At 51.3% G+C, this 19,469-nt stretch overlaps 1 protein-coding gene across 1 annotated transcript in view; it reads right to left on the reverse strand.

Moving 5' to 3' along the window:
• Positions 1-15,697, reverse strand: part of LOC309678353 (uncharacterized protein) — a gene marked incomplete at its 5' end in the record, with an annotated part of 31,754 nt that extends 16,057 nt beyond the window's left edge. Inside the window, 16 exon segments of the mRNA XM_082491361.1 lie at positions 136-315; positions 1,108-1,277; positions 1,474-1,601; positions 3,881-4,074; positions 4,389-4,619; positions 4,803-4,949; positions 5,199-5,343; positions 6,274-6,456; positions 7,187-7,365; positions 7,672-7,833; positions 8,835-8,933; positions 9,410-9,506; positions 10,092-10,319; positions 11,586-11,692; positions 12,404-12,569; positions 15,627-15,697. Coding sequence (XP_082347487.1) covers positions 136-315; positions 1,108-1,277; positions 1,474-1,601; positions 3,881-4,074; positions 4,389-4,619; positions 4,803-4,949; positions 5,199-5,343; positions 6,274-6,456; positions 7,187-7,365; positions 7,672-7,833; positions 8,835-8,933; positions 9,410-9,506; positions 10,092-10,319; positions 11,586-11,692; positions 12,404-12,569; positions 15,627-15,697 — 2,487 coding nt within the window.
• Positions 15,698-19,469: the final 3,772 nt, after the last annotated feature.

The following is a 19,469-nucleotide window of genomic DNA, read 5'->3' on the forward strand; positions in this document are numbered from 1 at the left end:
CCTGCTCGCCTTTCTCCTCACCAAATTCCACAGAGAAAACACGGGGGGCATGCTCCACGCAGCCCCATATCCAGCCATCCCCCACAGCTCCAGACTTGCAAAGAACCACACAAGTTCCCCTTTCACACTCTTTACCTCTTGCTTGGCATTTTCCGCTCTGCTTCCTTCCTCTTCCTGTTGAGCTTGCATAGTAGCAACTTTCTCCTTCATCTCAAAGAGCGTCTTCGCGTGCTCCTCTTCTGTCTCTGCCTTCTCTTCCCGCCATTGCTCCAGCATCTCCCGCAGCTCTGAATGGTGCCTTTCCCGCTCGCTCGCCTGATGAGTGGGGGAAAAGACTTCAAGATGAAGTCCCAGCCAAGCTCCTCAAAACTATGTGAAGCTTCATCTGTCCCACAACCCCCCTCCTCAACAGTGCACAGCAGTGGCTTTGGGCCCTCCCTAAAGCGGGTCCTATCAAGGAACTTCAGCGGAGGGTCAGCAGGTGGGAGAGAAGGAGATGGTACCTCCCCCTCTCTGATGGCTGCCTCTTTCCCAGCACCTCTCTCCTCAGGATTTCTCTCTGCTCTCAGAGTCTCTCTTTTCAAAGCTCACCTCCCTTTTCATCAATGAAAAGGTGCAGATGGACTGCCGGGTCAGAAAGAGACCGCACCCTGATGCCCGACCCACAAGACAGGCCACCATCTCAAGTACCAAGACAAGGGGTCTGTTCCATATGCTTCAATACCTCTCTCAGCCCTCCAAGGGCACAAAGAAAGGAACGCAGCTGCCGTGACTGCAGTTGGCAGCGATGTTTGGAATCGACTTCATGGCAGACGGGAGTCTGGAGAGACCCTACCCCTTCGCTGCCGTGCTTTGGGTGGGGACCACCCAACCTGCTGTTGAACGCACCTTATGCCCACGCTGACTCTGTGGCTGCACCTACTGTCCCAGCACAGTCCTGGGGGTCCTCACGTGCCTTCAAGCACGAGCCATTGGCTCTGCTGCCTGGCCCAGCACCGCGTGGCCGACGACAGATGACTGCTGCCATTTCACACCCTCAGGCTACTGTTCTCCTAACGCCAGCCCACACAGCTTGCTGGAAGAATTCGGAAGCACATTGTTTCCTACCAGGTCCTGCAGGAGCTTGTTCATCTCCACTTGGTGATCAGACTCCTGAAGTCTGAGCCTATCCTTATGCTGCTGTTCTGTCACCAAGAGCTGTCGCGCTGCGTTTTCTCTTTCCTGCTTCAGGAGATCTCTCTCTGCTTCCAGCTCCCATTGAAGGCACTTCACCTCCCCTGCAAACAGGACAAACGGCAGATTCAGTGCCTGCACAAACAACGCTTTGGACTTTACTGACCTGAAGCCATCTTAATTTCAGGGTAGGAGGGATCTCTCTCCAGCTCCTTCACTCCTCAGAAGCACTGCGGACAGAGAGCTGTTGGATACCACCTTCCCCAGGCAGGGGCAGCTCCACAAACACCAGCCTCTCACCTTGGATCACCTCCTTGGCCTGCGTGACTGTGTGCAGCTGCATTTCCAGATGACTCCTTGCGATCTCCAGCTGCGATAAGCACTGCTGAGCCTCAAACAGGCTGGATTCCAGGGTCTCCTTCACTGACCTGCAAATGGCCAAGAGGGAGAAAAAGGAGTTTCTTGCTCCTGAAACCCACAGGGAGTTACTCCAGGAAGAAGTGGTTCCAGATCCCCACCCCTGCCTATGGAAAATGGCTCGCACGGACACTTGTACACAGAAAGCCCATTTCTGCCATTTCTGCACAGCAATGCAGCCCCTCCGAGGCAGTGGCCAGGCTTTCCTTGTCACCCTGTGTCACAGAGAGAGCCCAGCTGAATTGGAGCACAATAGCCACATCTTGAATTGCTGTTTGGGGATCTGTGACACACGGGCAGCTGTCTCCACAAAGCCTGCGCCAGCAAGCAACAGCCCGGCCTCTGCTCACAGCCCTCATCGACACTGCCACGGAGCTCTGCAGGGGCGACACAAGAGGAGTGTGTCCCTGGCTGACACGGGACTTTTTCATGCTGTCCATAGCGTAGCTATAGGCAGCCCAGTGTCCAGACTCCCTCTATACAAAAGGGACTAAAGAAATACACCAGATGTTACATCTCATGCTGGCAGCAGCATTTTTGAGAAATCGGAACTCCATTTTATCTGAACAAGAAGTATCAGAAAGGAGAGGAGAGACAGGCATCCTTCTGTTTATACCATTGGAAGATCAAGAGAAAAACTTGCTCCCTTTACTCAAGTGCTGCTAAGTAGGCAGTAGCCCAAATGACCCATCGCTCTGTCAAAGGGAAGCTGTAGTACTGCAGATGCAACTTGTGACACCAACAGACTTCAGCCCACTGCTGCGCATGACACACACAGCTCTGGAAGCCCAAGCTGCAGTTACCTCCCTGACCTAACCCAGCGTCCTGTGTGCCAGGTTCCTCCAATACACAGCACTGTCTCACGAGTACGGGATGCAAGCAGGATAACATCCTGAGCGGTACAACGATAAACCCCACAGCAGTAGGATTTCACTGTTTTGATGGACAATGGAGGATGTATCTTCAAGAAGCAGAACAAGCACATAGTTCTGATCATGCCAATCTCTGGCAGTCCAAAGTAAATATACTCTGTTTTAAGGGTCAACAGAAGCCAGTCTCTAAACAGAACAGAAAATAGAGAGTCCAAAATTGTGACAGGAAAAGGCTCTTGAGAACATTATCTGGCAAGAATAGTTGCTGATTTTTTGTTATCTATTGCCAAAGGCTCCTCACAACTAATTTATCTCTTTTAAAAAGAAGAGTTTATCCCTTTAGAAAAAAACTTGACCTGAACATTTAATAGTAACAGCCCAACAACGGACCAAACAGAATTCAGCTGCATCAACTAAGAGAAGCTGGAGTGCAGAGGAAGCAGCAGCTCTCAAGAAAAGCACTGAGTCCAAACGGCGTTTATCAGCCTGGCTAACAACCTGCTCGGGAGCGGTAATGTGTAAAAGTCCACAAGCATGACAAACAATCTCTAAAACAAGATTTGTACAGGTACAGCTCTGCCAGTTCAGCAGTCTTCTAAAAAAAACCTAAGAGGTGGACAAACATCTCGATATTTTTTCCTTTTCTTTTTCCCTTTTTTCTTTTGAAAAGTTGAACTCGTCACATTTGATCTTAGAAACCTGATACAGCAGAAGCACAGAAGCTCATTCCATCCCTGTATAACTTCTCCATGAGGTCTGTCTCTAAACAGCATGGGATAAGGAGTACAGGACCCAGATGGCAGTGAGGAACAAGAACCCCTGAAGACTGGCGAGCATTTGAGAGAGGTTTCCCTGCTGCTGGTGTGACCAACTCTTGGTCCTGCACCATGCTTAACACAAGGTAGGTCAGAAACAGAAGGTCCTCCAGATTTTCAGCACGAGCCTCCAGCTTCACCCTAAAGGGCAGCGTCCTACTCTCAACATTCATATGCCATAGCCCTGAACTCTGAAGATCCCACATCAAACTACTTGATAAGGAAAGATCTATGTTCAAATGCACAGAACAAGAAACCATGACCAGAGAGAAACTTCAGGTTTCAGGAAACGTCTGCACGGTTTAATTAGGACTCAATTCAGAACCAAGTTGGCTTGCTGTGGCCTTCACACAAGAACGTGCAACGGGGCATAACCATGAGCCCAAGGCTCAGGAGAGCATTGCCAGCTTTAGCTGACAGAAAAATAACCTCCAAATCATGACACAGGTTGTTTTTGGCTTGACATTCTCCATTCCCTGCCCATGGAAGTGAAAACCTCCGAAAAATCACACAGGATGCAATAAATCCTCATGGAATGATTACCACTGTGATCTCTGCAGACACTACACCCTGCCCTGCCCAGGGTCTCCTCCCTGCCTTTACCTGGCCTCTGCCAGCTGCTCGGAAAGGCCTTGTCTGTCCCGCTCCGTGGCTGCCAGTCGCACCTCTAGGGCAGCCTTCTCACGCACCAGCAAGTCCTTCTCTTCACACACCTTGGCCAGTGCCTGCCCTTGGCCAGAGGACTCCTGCCGCAACTGCTCCAGGCCACTGCTCGCCCACTCTAGCTGGCCGTGAACCTGAAAGCGGGACAAAACACAGTGAGAGGCCTTTCTCGGCACCTCTGGGCAGAGCCACCCACTGCCGCGGCTGAAGCGCCTACAGGAGAAAGAGCTCCTGTGCTGTGGGCTGCAGAAGCGCAGGACAACTCCCAGAGCTGCAGAACAGCTCCGCAACACACCAACACCTTTCCACGACAGAGCAAACAAAGCCTTCTCACCTCCAGCGCTGCAGAGTCTCTCCTTGGCAAAACCATTGCACAACCCAACAGACACAGCTTCACGGAGCCACGCAGCCAAACGCCCGCCCACAAGCACCAGGTTTTTGGTCTCACCTCAGTGAGCTTCTCCTGGGCTTCTTCCTTCTCCTCTGCCACCATCCTCAGCTCTACCCGCAGCCCCTCTTGCTGCTCCTTGGCTTTCTTCAGCAGCTGCTCCAGCTGCGCTTTCTCTGCGCACACCTCTTCATTTCTTCTCTCACACAGCCTCAGCTGCTCCTGGGCAGAGATCTTGGCTCTCTCCAGCTCCTCCACTTCACCCGACAGAGCTTCATTCTCTCGCTCCAGCTGCAAGCACAGAAGCACACGGCAAATCAAATACGCTGAGACTCACTGTGAAGAAGGTTTGGCTCAGACAGAAAAACGAACATTTCCATCGTCAGTCTGTCACGCTGTTGGAGGGCATGAGCTCTGAGAAGAAGCAGCAGCTGGAGACAGACATCTGCCAAGACCTTTGCCTACCCTGCTCACCTGCAGCACAATTTTGTTCAGCTGCACTTTATCCAGTGCCAGAGCTTCATTGATACTGCTCACGTTGGCTGTTGTGTCATGCAAATCAGCGAGTTCAGCACTCAGCGCGTTCTGAGTCCCTCTCAGCTCTGCCACTGACTGCTCTGCCTGCACAGACAGAAGAACAACATGACAACAGAGGCAGGAGAATCCCTGCCTTCGAGGGGACGCTCCACACCCCTGCGTGTCTCTGACGTACCCCCAGTTCAGCCCTCCCAATGAGCACAGGGGGACAACTACCCCAAAGAGCCCCTGTGGCCTCAGCACCGCTCCCCAAGAAGGACAACACCACGTTCCCCCTCTTCTGACACCACAAACAGCATCTGGGGGGGTCTTGCTCTCACAAGGTGACCGTACCTTCTCCAGGGCCGTGCTAAGCTCACTTTTCTCTCGCTGCAGCAGATCCCTCTGAAGGTGCGATTCCTCCAGTGCCTCTCTCGCGACCACCAACTCACTCTGTAATAAGGTAAGTTTTTCTTCAAGTGCCGCTAAGTCCTTCAGTCTGTGAGAAGGGGAAAGACAGACAAGTATTGAGGGTAAACACATTCTCGTTTCCAAAACCAAGAGTATGTTCCAAGTTTCAGAGATGGGAGTTGGACCCATTTCCAATAACTCTCTATTGACACCTACAGAACGCTGAAATTTCCTGACTAGAGCTGCATCATACTCTGTCATTGATGTAAGTGAAACAGTTGTTATTGAGAAAGTACAAGCAGCTTCCAGAAATCACAGTACTTTTCAAAAAAATTCAGGTACTCTCAACAGCTTCTTGACTGCTTGTTCTCTCTCTCTCCTTTTTGCTACATTGGATACAAGACTTTCCAAAGTTCTTCTTGGGGCAAGACAGACTTTTAAAGTCCAGATTAATATTCCCACAATTACTCTTGCCTTCAGCAGTGAAACAATGAAAGAGCCTGCAATCTATCTGGGGAGGAGATGTGTATGAATTTCCAAATCAATAATCATTGGATCACAGGATGATTCAGGCTGGCAGGGACTCCAGCTAGTGACAGCTGTGGGATCAGTCCAGGCTTCTCAAGGCTCTATCCAGTTGGGTCTTCCCAATTTCCAGGGATGGAATCTGCATAACCTCTCTGAACCTGTTCTGCTGCATGATTGTCTTCATGGCTCAATTTTTTGTTCTCCTTAAATCCAGTCTGAACCTCTCGTTTCAGCTTACACCTGCCATCAACTACTCTGGTCAGGCTTGGAATGATTTTTTTGAAGGGTGACAAAGAAAGTACAGGGAGGCAGCTAATGCTGTCTGTCAGCGGGTAGCCAGCTGCATGTCATTAGGCAGCCAGAGCTGCCCACGTGCTCCCTTCACCCTTTTATGCTAGAAATGATGAGCACATAAAATTCATTCTTTTATGGTGGGCCTCCTAAAGTCCAGCAACGCCCCACCCTGCCCAGAGAAAGCTTTAATGCTCACAGCAGCTCCTGGTTACGACGCGCTCTCTCCATGGTCTGTTGCTGCTCCATCTTTTCCCCCTGGGCTGAATCTTCCTTCAGCTGCAGTTCAGTGTTAATTTGACGCAGACGCGAGGCTTCTTGCTCCGTTGCTTCAAGCTGCTGCTGTAGCTCTTCCCTAGTTTTCTCGAGGTTTGCACAGTCACTGCAGAGACAAGGCTCAGTTAGAAGAAAGAAGAGGCCTGAAGAGTCACGGATCCCATTTTCATCATTCCAGGACAGAGTTGTGGGGAGTACAGTAAAGAAGAACTTGCTGTTCCCCTCACAAGGTGACTGAAGAGGGAAAAAGGAAGGAAGGCAGGCTTTTGCCTTCATTCAGTGAGAAGCAGTTGGTAGGAAAGGGAAGCCAAGGAACAGAACTCAGAGATGCAGCATGTTAAGAAATGCAGCTTTTTTCACTCTCACCAGAGCCAGGCTCAAAAACGTCAGATGTCCCCCCATTGCTCCCACATCAAAGGTACCAGGAGGGAAAACTGTGGCTTGCCCTCACCATCCCCTGGAAGCGCTTTTGTTGCCCCACAAACCTTGGGGCTCTGTGGTTTCCTGGCCGTTTCACCCTCAAAACCACCTTTTTTCACTCTCACCAGAGTCAGGCTCACAAATATCAATTGTCCAGCAATTGCTCCCACACCAAAGGTGCCAGGAAGGAAAGCTGTTAAGAATGAGGTGTCTTGTATTCCAACATTGCTCTGAATCTCCAAGACAGCCTTAGGATTCACCAGAGAGAATGAAAAGCAGTGACAGGAGCATGCTAAAGTGTCAAACAGAAGCAAACACGTGGTAGGGCAGACGAGTTCTTGGCCCATAACACCTCTGAACTCTCAGAACTGGAAGCAGGTTGCCTCTAAAACACAGGAGAAGGAGGAAACACTCACCTTCTGAGTGCTTCTACCAGAGACTGGAGGTGCTGCTGGTGGCTGCTGGATGTCTTGTGTTCCTCCTCCAGTTGCCCAAGCCTCTGCTGCAGCTTCCTGCACTTCTCTTCCTGCTGCCTGTGCTGGTGCTGCAGGAAATGGAGAGAGTCCTGACTGGCAGAAAGCTCTTCTTTTAAGGCCTGCAAGGAATGGGTAGGGAAAGAGCACAAACAAGCAATAAGGAGCAGGGAAGACGGCTCCAGATAGCTGAGGGAAGAAGCAAGCAGAGAGACAGCTCACCTGAAGGCAAAAGCTGAGATAGGGGTTGAGGGGGGAGATCAAAGAGAGAAAAGCAGTAGAACACAGAGCTGGTGAGACTGGCAACACAATATGGTATCAAGAGTGGGATGTCTAGAAAGAAAGGGGCTAAGTAAATGGAAAGGTTTCGGTCTAAGTGAGGCATTAGCAGCCTGTGGCCAGTGGTGAAGACGAGCAGAAATTCTCACCTGTGTTGCTCTTCGCCTCCTTGACAGTGCTTCCTGAATCAATACAAAGGTATGCTCTGCAGCAACGGAGCTCAGACAAGAGAGGATGTTGCCAGAATCTGCATGCTGGGAACGGTCAGTGCAGATAATGCTGACTGTGCTGTCACTGTCCTCTAACACCACCTGAAAGCCCACATCAAGCTGTTACTCTTTGCTCATTCTACTTGGTTTTCTTTATCTGTTTCTCCCCACTTCACCCTAGAGTCATTAGAAACTCAATCCTCTAATTTCTTTAGGCAACAAAGAAGTTTAGTCCCTGGGGCCACAAGTACTCCGGTGATTTCTTAATACAGATACTACTATAAACAAGAAGAAACAAGTGTGAAGTGGCTGGAGGCTGCCTGAAGCCTCAGTTTCTCGAAGCTCTCAGGAATGATTTTGGTCTCCTTCAGCTTCTTAGAGCTGTATACACGAGTACCAGATCAACACTGGAAATAGCAAAGAAAGTAAACATTAACACTGCCCAGGGAAGAAGGAAGCTGAGGAATATCGGAAAACAGCAATGAAAAAGCTAATGTTCATAATGACTCTGAGCAGTAGCACCAGAGGATAAAAATGACTACATAAGGGCAAAGAACTGACTTTGCGAGAGGCTGTGTAACAGATCTGATGATTAAAATCCCCTCCATAGAGTGAAGTTTAGGAGGAAGTTAAAGTTACCCCTCAACACTTAGACCAGTTGCAATTCTGCGGAGACAATAATGGTCAGTGAATGTAGAGTGAAGGAGCAGAGTTGGCAAGTACATCGACTGAGTCAGTAACCTTTTATAAAACCCTGAAGCAGTGTCTCATTGCTCAAGGAGGGTGGGGAAAGCTTTCAAGAAACACTGGAATACAAATGTCAAGTAGTCAGCTCAAGAAGCACAGTCCAAGAGAGACCTCAGTGGGATGGTGAAGGCAAAGGTGCTCATACTTGTAGCGACTCAGCTCAAGTGTCACAGGTCTGCCAACTCAGAAATTTTAAAAGGCTGTATGTCAGAAAAGTGGTGTAAAACTTAAAAAGCCAGTAGCAGTTAACCTAAACAGTATACAATATCTATACCTATTCTCTGGGCTAGTCTGTTGCCTTCCTCAAGTACTTTTAAATCAAATTTACAGGGATGTGGTCCCAACTCTGTACTCACCTCAGTTATGTCTTTTATCAGCTTTTGGAGGGAAAGATTCTCTTCTTTGGCACTTTTACTCAATGAAGCTTCATTTTCTCTCTCTAACTGACTTGCTTCCTGAGAACAGAATAAGGAAAGGGTGGGCAGGGAAGAGCTACTCCCCTCTGTAACATTCCCATACTCAGTAGCATTGTCATGCCGATAAGCCTCAGCCCTGGTGATACCAGTATAGTCCTTCCCATATCTATTCAATTTCTTCTTTGCTAAAACAAAGAAGAGAAAGACCAACAGCTAGGTTTTATAGAAGCTGTCAGTTCCAAGGAACTTTGATCCCTAGAGACTTCAAGTCACAGGCAGAATAGCATTGGTGCAACCATCCTGAGAAAGACACCTGAATTGGCTGCAGCTCCCCTGCCACTGTCTGCACCTGGACTGACTCCACATGCGCCACACAGGGAGTATTTTGGCAATGTGCCTGATGTTCTCATACAGTTAGTATCTCTACCACTCTTTCTCTTGAGGAAGCCACATCTCTTTGCGCCGAGGCTGGAGAGCAAACATTGGACTATCTTCCAGATAAACGTAAAACATACTAGAATCTCCACAGTGTCATTAAGTGTTTTCATAGTCTTCTCCTTCTCCTCATTCTGCTTCTGAGACTGTACAAGCAAGGCTGAGAGCTCCATCACCCTGAGAAGAGAAGGCCCACATGTCACTCCAGAAGCATTGCACACCATCACTTGTTAAAGAGCTAAGCAGCTCCCAGAAGCATAGCAGAGAAAGTTCAACCCAGAAAATACAGCAAAGGCAGTGTTCATCTCTACAGGTCAATATGCTTGATGTTGGAAACTGGCACTTCTTGCCCCAAAGGCCTTCTGTACTCCGTCTTGAAAGGAATTGTCAGTACAGGTGCTACAGTGCTTATGACAGTGCTGAGCAAGTTTTTCCTGACTCCTTTAGCACAGCCCCGGGGAGCAAAAGCGCTATACAGGAGACAGAGCTCTCTTTACGCTGCTCGCCATTTCTCACCAAGAATCAGTTCACAGCAAAAGCTCTGTAATACGCAATCTCTTTTCCAGGCTGCTCTTACCCAGAAGAGCTTCTCTCAGTCAGACACTGTTTTCTGTCCTTGCTGTCGAAGGCAACAGTTTGACTCGGGACAGAAACAAGGCTGTGCGGAATGGGTGTGTTTTAAATGGGAACAGCCCATCGAGGAATCCAAGAGGCAGCCACAGAAGAGAACGTTGGGACCACCAAAGTTGAAAACGCCTTTACCTGTCTTGAAGCTCCTTCTTCTCCAAGTCCTCCTGGGCTTGTAAGCACATCACTTCCCGAGTCTTCTGGTTTATTTCCTGTCCCACTTGCTGCTGTTCCTGATCCTTCACGACAGGTCTACCCAGAGTGACGGACTCCCAGAGCTGTATGCCAGAGTTTAGGCGGGAGCAGTTTGCAATTACGGAGCCAGAAAGCCTCATTTGCTCTGCCTTCAGCTCTGACAAATCTCTGCAGAACAATAAAGAAAGGGCCAATGTTCACACCACCATCGTTAGCAGCTGACTCGCACATAATTGAGCAGGAAAGATGGTATCTTTCTTGGGGACCAATCATTCCTCTGACACTCTGGCATCAGGATGCACCATGGCACGTGAGCAAGGACTCTCCTGCAGAGCTGAGCAATGAGGCTGTTTTCTCCTCCAAGATGAGAAGAAATGCTTGGCACTGCCAGGAGGCTTCAAGGACCTCCAATTATTCTCACTAATTGTTGTTCCTGCTCAGCCTTAATAACATACTCCAATTATCATTAATAGATGTGAGGAAGTTTGCCAAGGTCCCCAGATTTTTGTACCTCAGGCATCAGCCTGAAGCCACCTATTCCCATCAACACTCGGACTGCTCAGAGGCTCACGACAATATCTACATCATAACCATTTCCGGAAGGGGCTGTAAGAATAAGCCTAAAATGGTGTAACAAAAAAGCCCAAAGAACACAAGGCTTAAACCGTAGCTCAGGCATACTCGACGCATTCAGGAAGGCTTCGCATCAAATAAGACAGATGGCTGACAGTAACCCAGAGTTGGAAATCGCACGCTGACACCAGAAGCAGGCACGATTACGGCTACGCTGGTTTTGTTGGTGTAGAAGGCAACTGTGAGAAGGGAACCTCAGAGAGCCCAGGAACAACAAAACAATCATTAAAAGAGCTGTCAAACTCAGCCACAGAAACTGGATAAATGCAGTACCAGGGAGAGAAGCTGTTCTTTCTCTCAATGCTGTTGGTACAGGAATAAGCAGATACAAACTGACCAGAATAAATGTAAACTAGAAATGAGAAGAAAAAGATATATATGTATTCATGGGTGATCCTTGCATCAGGAGGAGGGGCAAAAGCGCAATTTAAGGCAGATTTTCCTCATTCTAGAAAAGGGACTGCTCCACACGCTGCATGCACAGCTTTGGTGAGTCTCTTCCAATGTGTGCAGATATGCCTGTGTCTGTGTCAATGTGCCCAAACACCACCAGAGTCACAGTCATCTGTTCAGGGCCTCAGCACTGCTGGCAGCCCGAGCCCCTCGCTTCGATCTGAAAACCAGCATCAAACAAAAGGACTCTGAAAAGCGCCTGCAGCACGCTTCCTGCCATTGCTTCCCACTGCCACAGCACAAATCATACCTTCAGCTGCAACTAACCCATCAGCCAGGCTCAAAACAGCAAGTGCAGAAGGGAAGCGACGTTGTCCCACAGGAGATCTCGCCTCAGCTTCTACTCACCGGTCCGTGGCAGTCTTCATCTCCAGGAACTGACGGTGGAAGGTCACCACTTGACGCCACAGGCTGAGCAGACGGTTATGTTCATCCCTGAAGTGGTTGTCATAAAGCTAAAGATGCACAGACAAAAAGAAATGCCGGTTCAGCCTTTGCTGTCACTGTACAAGTCTCTCAGACAGGAGAGAGTACAACCACCACGGCGGGGTCTCCTTTCAGAACCGTTCCAACAGGGGCATGAGGGACTGAAGAGGCACCACAGAAGCGTCCTCAGGAGAGCTGCCACCTGACTGCAAAGAAGGCAACATCCACCCTCCTCCTGCAGGAGGGGCTCTCAGCAAAGCAAGCTCATCCCCATTTCCCATCCCGCCTTGCAGAGGGCTCTCAAAGCCTTGCTGCAGGAAGACAAAGACAAGACCCTCCAAGACCACTGTCACATTTGCTACTGGTAAGGGAGGCCTGGCTTGTACTGCTGTGGGCTACTCCTGACCTGAAAACACAAAGACCTCTCTGGTCTCTGCGGCTCTGGGCCGAGATTTAACACCTATCAGGAAGACCAGCGCTCCTGTGGGACTGCCCTACAGCGCCCAGCAACAGCAGCATTTGCCTTTAGGACCGAGCAGCACGGCCACACCACGTGGGCCTCTTCCATCACCACAAGTTGCTGACACTCCTCCATCCCACACCCCGTCTTCAGCTCCTCAACACCGACACATCCCCATCAGAGCCCCAACGTTCTCACAGCACAGTCTCGAGGCCACAAATAAAACACATTCTCTCGCCACGCTGCCATCGCCTCTGACATTCCCGCAGACCAGCCTCACCTCACGTTCCGTGCGCCATTCCCTCTCCTTCACTTCCAGCTCCTCCCGGGCCCTCATCCAATCTGCCGTCAGTTTGCCAACATCTTCTTTGAGGGCTGCATTCACCTCGTTCGCATTTTCGAGGTGCTCCCGCAGGACAGCGTTCACTTCGGCCAGATTCTCACACCTTGCAAAGGGAGGAACAGCAGTGAGGTTACTCAACAACCACCATCCACCAGCAGCATCCTCGGCATTTCCCAGCTCCCCCAGCACTGACTCTCTTCCCAAACTGAGCGGCAGTAAAAGCGCTTTCAGGCATGAACCCAGAAGGCGCTCTGATGGCAAACTCGGTGCCTTCTCCTTGCTTTAAGCCTTCCATTGCCGTCTACACTTTTGGTTGCCCCTTCCTCTTCACTCTGACGGTGCTCACAGTTAACGGCTTGCCTCCCCTTCCTGCTGCCTGACCACTGGACGCATCACTGCTCTAGAGCATTGGCCCGAGTCCCTCACCTACTGAACCACGGAATAATTCAGGCTGGAAAGGGACTTTTGCAGGTCACCCGGAGGAGTCCCCCCACTCAAAACAGAGCCATTCAACACACAACACTCTTACTGAACCACAGAACAGGTTGTGAACCAATTTCTCGTCTCAAAATGGTTTGCCCAACCGCGTCCCCTGGGGAGACCAGGTACCACTGACAGGTTTTCCCTCACTTCCGTGAGCATCCAGGATACAGAGTATGAAGGAACACTTCTTCCTTGTACCTTTGCTGCTCCTCCTCCAACTGAAGCAGTGTTTTCTCCAGGCTGTGGTCCTCTGTGGCTTCCCACCTGCCTGGGAGGGAGCCCTGAAGAAGAAAGGAAATGTTTAGTCAAACGCTTCTCTTCTCCTCGCTACCGCCAGCATCCATCGCTGTCCCCTCCCCTCGGTGGGGGTGTCTCAGGAGCTGGTGGCTTCTGCCAGGCCTACCAACGGGGTCACGACTACGGAGAGGAAGGGAGGGGAAGGGGGTTCCTCCATGCGAGCAGCTCTCCTCAGTCTCCCACTGCTGCACTCTCACAGCGGGGGATCCTCAGCTCACGACCGCGAGGGCTCACGTGGACCTCAAGCCCGGGAACGCTCTCCTACGCTCCCACCCTCCGTTCCCTACGTCTCCTTTAGCCGGGAAGCTTAGAGAAAGCACAGAACCGGCTCCGTATATTGGACGCCACCATTCTTGCCTTCCCAAACCCCTTTTTTCTCAGAGACAGCCACAGGATGGCACAGGCCCTACGGCCCTCTCCCGAGACCCAGCACAAACCGTTACCCAGCAGTACAGCACTCCTGCACAGGACTAAATCCCTTCTTCTTGGCATCTGCTGGACGGGCATCGCTGGGACTACCGGCTGCTCTAACAACGGCCGCCGGACAGAACCCTCCGCTCGCAGCAGCTCGCTGTCCTCTCCCACGGAGAGCTTCTCTCTCTGCCCGCGCCACCCAACGCCACGCGCACCATCCTCCCGCAGCGCCCCGCACACTCACCCCGCCGCCTTCCAGCCGCTGCTCCAGCTCTCGCCAGCGAGTGCGGTACCGCAGGAGCTGGAGGGAGGGAGGGAGGGAGGGAGGGAGAGCCGCCGTGAAGAGGAGCGGAGGCAGCCGGGCAGCGAGCGGGCTCCTCCCGCCCCGGCTCTGCCCTCAGCCCAGCACATGCCCCGGCGCTGCCCATCGCCCGGGAAGCTTCGCCTCCCTCCAGGACGGCGGAGCCCCGGCGGGAGGTTCGGGGGTGCCCGCGGCAGGGCCGGGCGCCCACCACGCCGGGCCGGGCCGGGCGGAGCGGGGCGGCTCCCGGGGCCTCCCTCCGCCGAGCTCCGGGCTCGGCGCCGTCCCGGGCCCGGGGAGGGCCCCGCCGGGGCCGCGCCTTCGCCCCCCGAGGGCTCCGCCGCCGAGTGCCCTCTGCGGGCCCCGCCACCGCGGCCCGGCCCCGGGCAGCTCCCCCCGGGCGGGCGCCCCCGCTCCTCACCTTCGCCTGCAGCTGCCGCACCAGCACCGCTTGCCGGTGCTGCGCCTCCTGCGAGCTCTGCAGCCGGCGCTGCAGGGAGGCCCAGCTCGAGGGCTCCTCAGCCCCCGTCGCCATGACCCGCTCGGCAACCCGTCCCGCCATCCGCTCGGCTCCACCCCACCCCGCCCCGCCCCGGCTTCCGCCCGCCGCCTATCGGGCCCCGCGGCGCGGGCTGTTCCGGGAGCTGCTCCTCGGCCCGCCCCGGCGGGCGGCGCTCAGCCGCGGGGCGGGAGAGGCGGGCTGGCTCGGGGCCGCGCTGTGGCGGCGGTGCCCTCCTGGCTGCGGGCTGAGGGCGCTACCGCGGGGCAGAGGCCGGGAGCCGGCCCCAGAGCGGGTGCCCGTGCCGCCAAGAGCCGTGCCGCGGGGTCGGTGCCGGGCGTGAGGAAAAAGTCCCGACCGGTGTGTGGGTGCGCGAGTTCCGCTGAAGGCGGAGATGCCGCGCGCCCTCCTCTGGGCCGGACGACGGAAGCGCTGCGACCGCGCCAAGCCGAGGAAAGCAAAAGCCAGTCCAGTAAATAGGTCGCCACAGCTGCCACAGCCCTCCGAGGCGTCTCTGTGGAAGGCCTTTCCCCTCGCAGGTAGCAGCCGGCGGGGTGTCCGGCAGCCTGCAGGTTTGGGAGGCGGCGAGGCAATTCCACGGTCTCGCTGCTCAGTGTGACGCAGTTCCAGTTTGTATCTTATTTTTTTTTCCCTCTTGGTTATTTGTTGAGGCTGCCGAGATAATCACCTCCGATGCAGCGGGAGCCTAAATGTAATTGGGATGGATTCAGCGCCGTGTGTTTTAATGTAGCTGAAGCATCATTAGAAATTTAGGCAAAACAAAAATATTCAGAACTGAGGGGAGCGTCCTGTGAAGCAGTGGTTGCAAAAAAGGGTTTCAAGAATGAGCTCCAAAACCCTGCTTTATACGAAGCAGCTGAAGGATCTGTAGCTTATTGATCAGAAGATGAAGGGAGACATTAATTTAAAGCTGTAAGTTCCTGTCAAATGAGACAAAGATAGAAAAGAAATCAAATTGCATCTAGACAATTCCAATCTATAAATACGATACCCTTCCGTATACAGCACTGCTGCTGGGTGAGTGCGTCATTTCCCACTGCCTCAGCTTCTCATACCCATCTGAATGAAAGTGCTGCTCTGTGAGAGCTCAGAGCCTCTGCCTGTGCCTGAGCACCGTGTCAGACTCTGTCTCCAAAGGGACTCACTGTCGGAGTCCCTGCAAGCAGCTGGATGGCTCCAGCCACTGCCGGCCTGCTGTGACTGGGGCGTGCGACATGGTGGGGGCAGCTCAGAGCACGCCAAGGCTCCCGTGGCCTCGGATCTACAGTAGAAACAAGAGTTCTCCAGCCTTGCTAGTATTTTGCTAGCTTCAGCTGGGCTGTCATCATGGGGCTCCATTCCCAGTGGCCCGGCTTCATTCTTGGCTGCAGTGTTCCCTTGCGCAAGGTCTCCTGAGATTCTTGTTCCGCATCTTCACCGTTTTGATACTACTCAGGTCCCAAGACAACTGGCTTTCCGTTGATTCCAAGTGACATCCAAAAATGCTGTTTCCTTTGTCACGCTGTGCCTGGCTTTCTGGACCTACCACATACGCATCGTTGCAACAGACGGGTACTTTTTAGTACTAGTGTTCCTGAGACAGACCATGTAATGGATGGTACCCCTGTGCTTTTCTCCGGGCTTGTCCCAGCTGTAGCTCACTGCTGTTCAGAAGCGTAGCCAAGTCCCTTGATAACCAAGCACACAATTCCTCCTTTGGACTTCCAATTTTTTATTTATCGTCATGACATTGTAGCACAGCCTTTTAAAATTATGCCACAATCTCTCATGTTAGTAGGAACTTTATTATCTTTGTTTTGCTCTGGCCCAAGACAAGAGCAATTTTTAATTACAGCATCTCTTATTTTTCTGTAATTGTTCCCTTTCAAAAAGCACCGAGCTGTTAAGTTCCTTTCTAAAATTATCTTTTCATACTTTTAAAAATCAGTCCCCCAAAAGCTGTGGTGCAGAGGTCTAAATTCTCACAGAAATAGATTGTTAATCAGTTTCAATAAGCAAACCAAACCTGACAGCAAATGGCTTAATATATGGAGCTCACTCAACTAAATCCTGTAAGTCCTTTCTGGAAATTAGTTCACCTGGGAAAGGACAATGGAATTCCTGGTAGACCATGAGAATAAAGTTTTCCATGTGCAGCGCAAACTGCAAGTTTGCAGCAGTGAATAAATTCTGACTCCACATCACGTATCTGACGGAGCCTCCTTGGAGCCACGTTGGGGTGACCAACTGTATGCTGTATATTTTAGAGTGCTCCCAGGGAGCTCTGGGCTGTGTGGGCAAGCCCGGTGTTTTCTGCTTGGCTCAGTCCCTGTCTTTATTCCTCGGAGTCCTTGGAGAGGTCAAGCAGGTGATCTGAGCTTTCCCTGAGAAAGACCCTTCTGCTGCCTGCTGCAACGCTGGGTAGGACTTCAGTCGGCTGGAGCTCAGCGGCAGTGCTGCATCCAAACATCTACAGGTGGCAATATGATCAACAAGGCGTGTGCTTCAGGGAGCACATCAGGTGTTAGTGTGTGCCTGTGCCCAAGCGTTAAAGAAGAGTATAGAGAGAAGCCCGTATCCTGGAAGGGGCCCGTGCACTGTGGCTCCAGGGTCTACCTCACTGTCGCATGGAACATGCAGATACGTTGACCTGGGTAGGGCCTTTTTATCCTCAGGGAACGGCAACTTTTTCAACACTGTGAAATGTTCCTTTGGCTCCCCAGAGTGATCCTTTCCTCTAGCCCACTCTGGATGTCCAGAGGGACTCACTGAAATTGTCTGTGGGGGAAGGTGGCACAGCTCATGCAGACATAATCTTAGGATCTGGAGAGCAGGAGGAAATGCACTTCCAAGGAGCAGGGGCCTGGGTAGTCCTCCCTTTTCAAATTCAAACACACTGTGTGAGGAGCTGCTTTTACAGACTAGGCCAAGAAGGACAAGTGGGCTGTATGAACCAAGCCACTCGAGTGGTAGATGTAAATTTGGCCAGTGGTGAGAAGTAACAGGCCTTGTACATCTCTTCCACTGTGTCCTACATCTAAAGCCTGCACTGGAGTAAGGGTCTCCATCTACATATTGAGTTTGAGCTTAGCCAGCTGGAATAATTCCGTATTAGTGTAGGGCCGTAATAGTCTTGTCTGACGGTCTTATTGAAGGCCAGCACGCCACTCTGGAGGCTGTGGGGCTCAGGGCACTGTACAGCAACTGTGCTCCCATGGTTCCAAGCACCTGGATGGACGGTGCCTCAAGAGACCCTCTTTTAAAGAGAAAGAATAGTGTGCACAGCTTGCTTTGCTTGCTTTCACTCTTTTTTTTTTTCCTTTCTAGGGCCTGTCCAGCCCACTAAAATGTATTCTTCTCACACACGTAAACATTGTCTGAACATATGATGGATTGTGCATTTAATTCGATCTACTAAGAGACAAGGTCCATGTCATCACATTGTCTTATCTCCTGCTCTTTTGTGTCCATCTCTTAAACTATTTGTAAATCTGTTTGCAAATCTCAGAGAAGTTTGATAGACCAATAGAGCTCTTAAAGATATTAAATTCTTACAAGTGTTGTGAAAACTGGAAAGTAGATAGATTAAAAGTGGGAACTCAACATTTAGCTGTTTTTGTCGCCTACTGGCAAGCTAATCAATACCCCCATAGCATGGAACCAGCATGGCACAACACCTCCTGCCCAGCAGGAGGGTGGGCAATATGGGAAGGATAAAAGGATGGCATGGTTGGGAGGGCCTTGGGGACAGCATGGAGTGACTGCCAGGGAATGGTTTCATCAGAAATAACTCAATGAAAAGCTGGTTTATTTTGATGGGGAATATCAAAACTACAACTGACATCAGAGGAAGGGCCATTAGGTCGAAATCAGGAGGGTGGGTTTAGGATCTACCTTATTTATGACATCTGTGAAATCACTGCACTCTTCTATCCTTCAGTTCCTGCATCGAAACAAGGTAAATCGTTCAGAGCTCCTCATGTAGAAAGGACTGCGGGCTGCTATTTATGAAAGTAGTTTGGTGTTTCTGATACTAGTCAGGGTGGGGAATGCTACAGCATGCACAAATCAAGCTAAAGAGCGTTGTATCTTTTCCCTTCTTGCCTCAAAAATAAAAACAACCGAGGGAGGAAGGACTGGGCTTAACGTCAGTGCAAGATGAGAGAAGGGTCCCATTAATCCCTGTTCAATCCAGCCCAGTGCCTCATTTCCCAAAGGCTCATTTAGAACAACAACAGTTCACTTTTTGCAGCTTATGAAAGACACACTTGCTCCACACTCTCTTTGGGATAGCTGAAAGCAGCAGGATAGCCTCGACACGTAAGTAACGCTGGTTTCTAACTGCCAGCCTTCTGGTGGCCGTGGACTAGGCGGCTCTTGGAAATTTCGCGTCTAATTTTAAAACAACAGCTGGCGTTCAGCAGCCTCTGGAGGGAAGACTGGGGTTTCGGGGTGTCTCCGGCTGCCCGCTGCCGCCGGCCGGAGGAGGAGGTTGGCTGCCTGCAGGGTGCACTGCTGCCCCGCTCTGCGCCATCACCCACCCCGCAGGGCATCCCCACCGCCAGAAGCTTCTTCTCCAACTGGGCTGACATGGATTTTTTTATTTTTTTTTTAAAGTACAGCAATAAATACACCAAAATACATTGACTGTGGGCATGGCCGTGTTTTGTTTGTGAAAAATTAAACTTTTGCCTTGTTAAGCGCCTGCATCACCAGCTCAGCCCTTCAGTCACCGGAGGACAAAGTGAAGCCGCTGTTACAGTTCTCTGGAAAAAGAGCTAAACGAATTATACTTAACTATTTTAATGTATGTGTCCAGTGGACTGTATGACAGGTCTGAGTTGCTGATCTTGCAGTTTGTCCCGTTTAAAGGTGAAGTTCATCGAAGGCTAAGGTAGGGGTCGTATTGCCACTTGAAAAGGCATCCTCTGGAGTTTTGAGCCTGTGGAGCTGTTTCACATGAGGCAGAGTATGACTCATGCTAATGAAAAGGGTAAAGAAGATTTTTT

This window comes from Vanellus vanellus, assembly GCF_965231255.1.
Source record: "Vanellus vanellus genome assembly, chromosome: 15".
Classification (NCBI taxonomy): Eukaryota; Metazoa; Chordata; class Aves; order Charadriiformes; family Charadriidae; genus Vanellus; species Vanellus vanellus.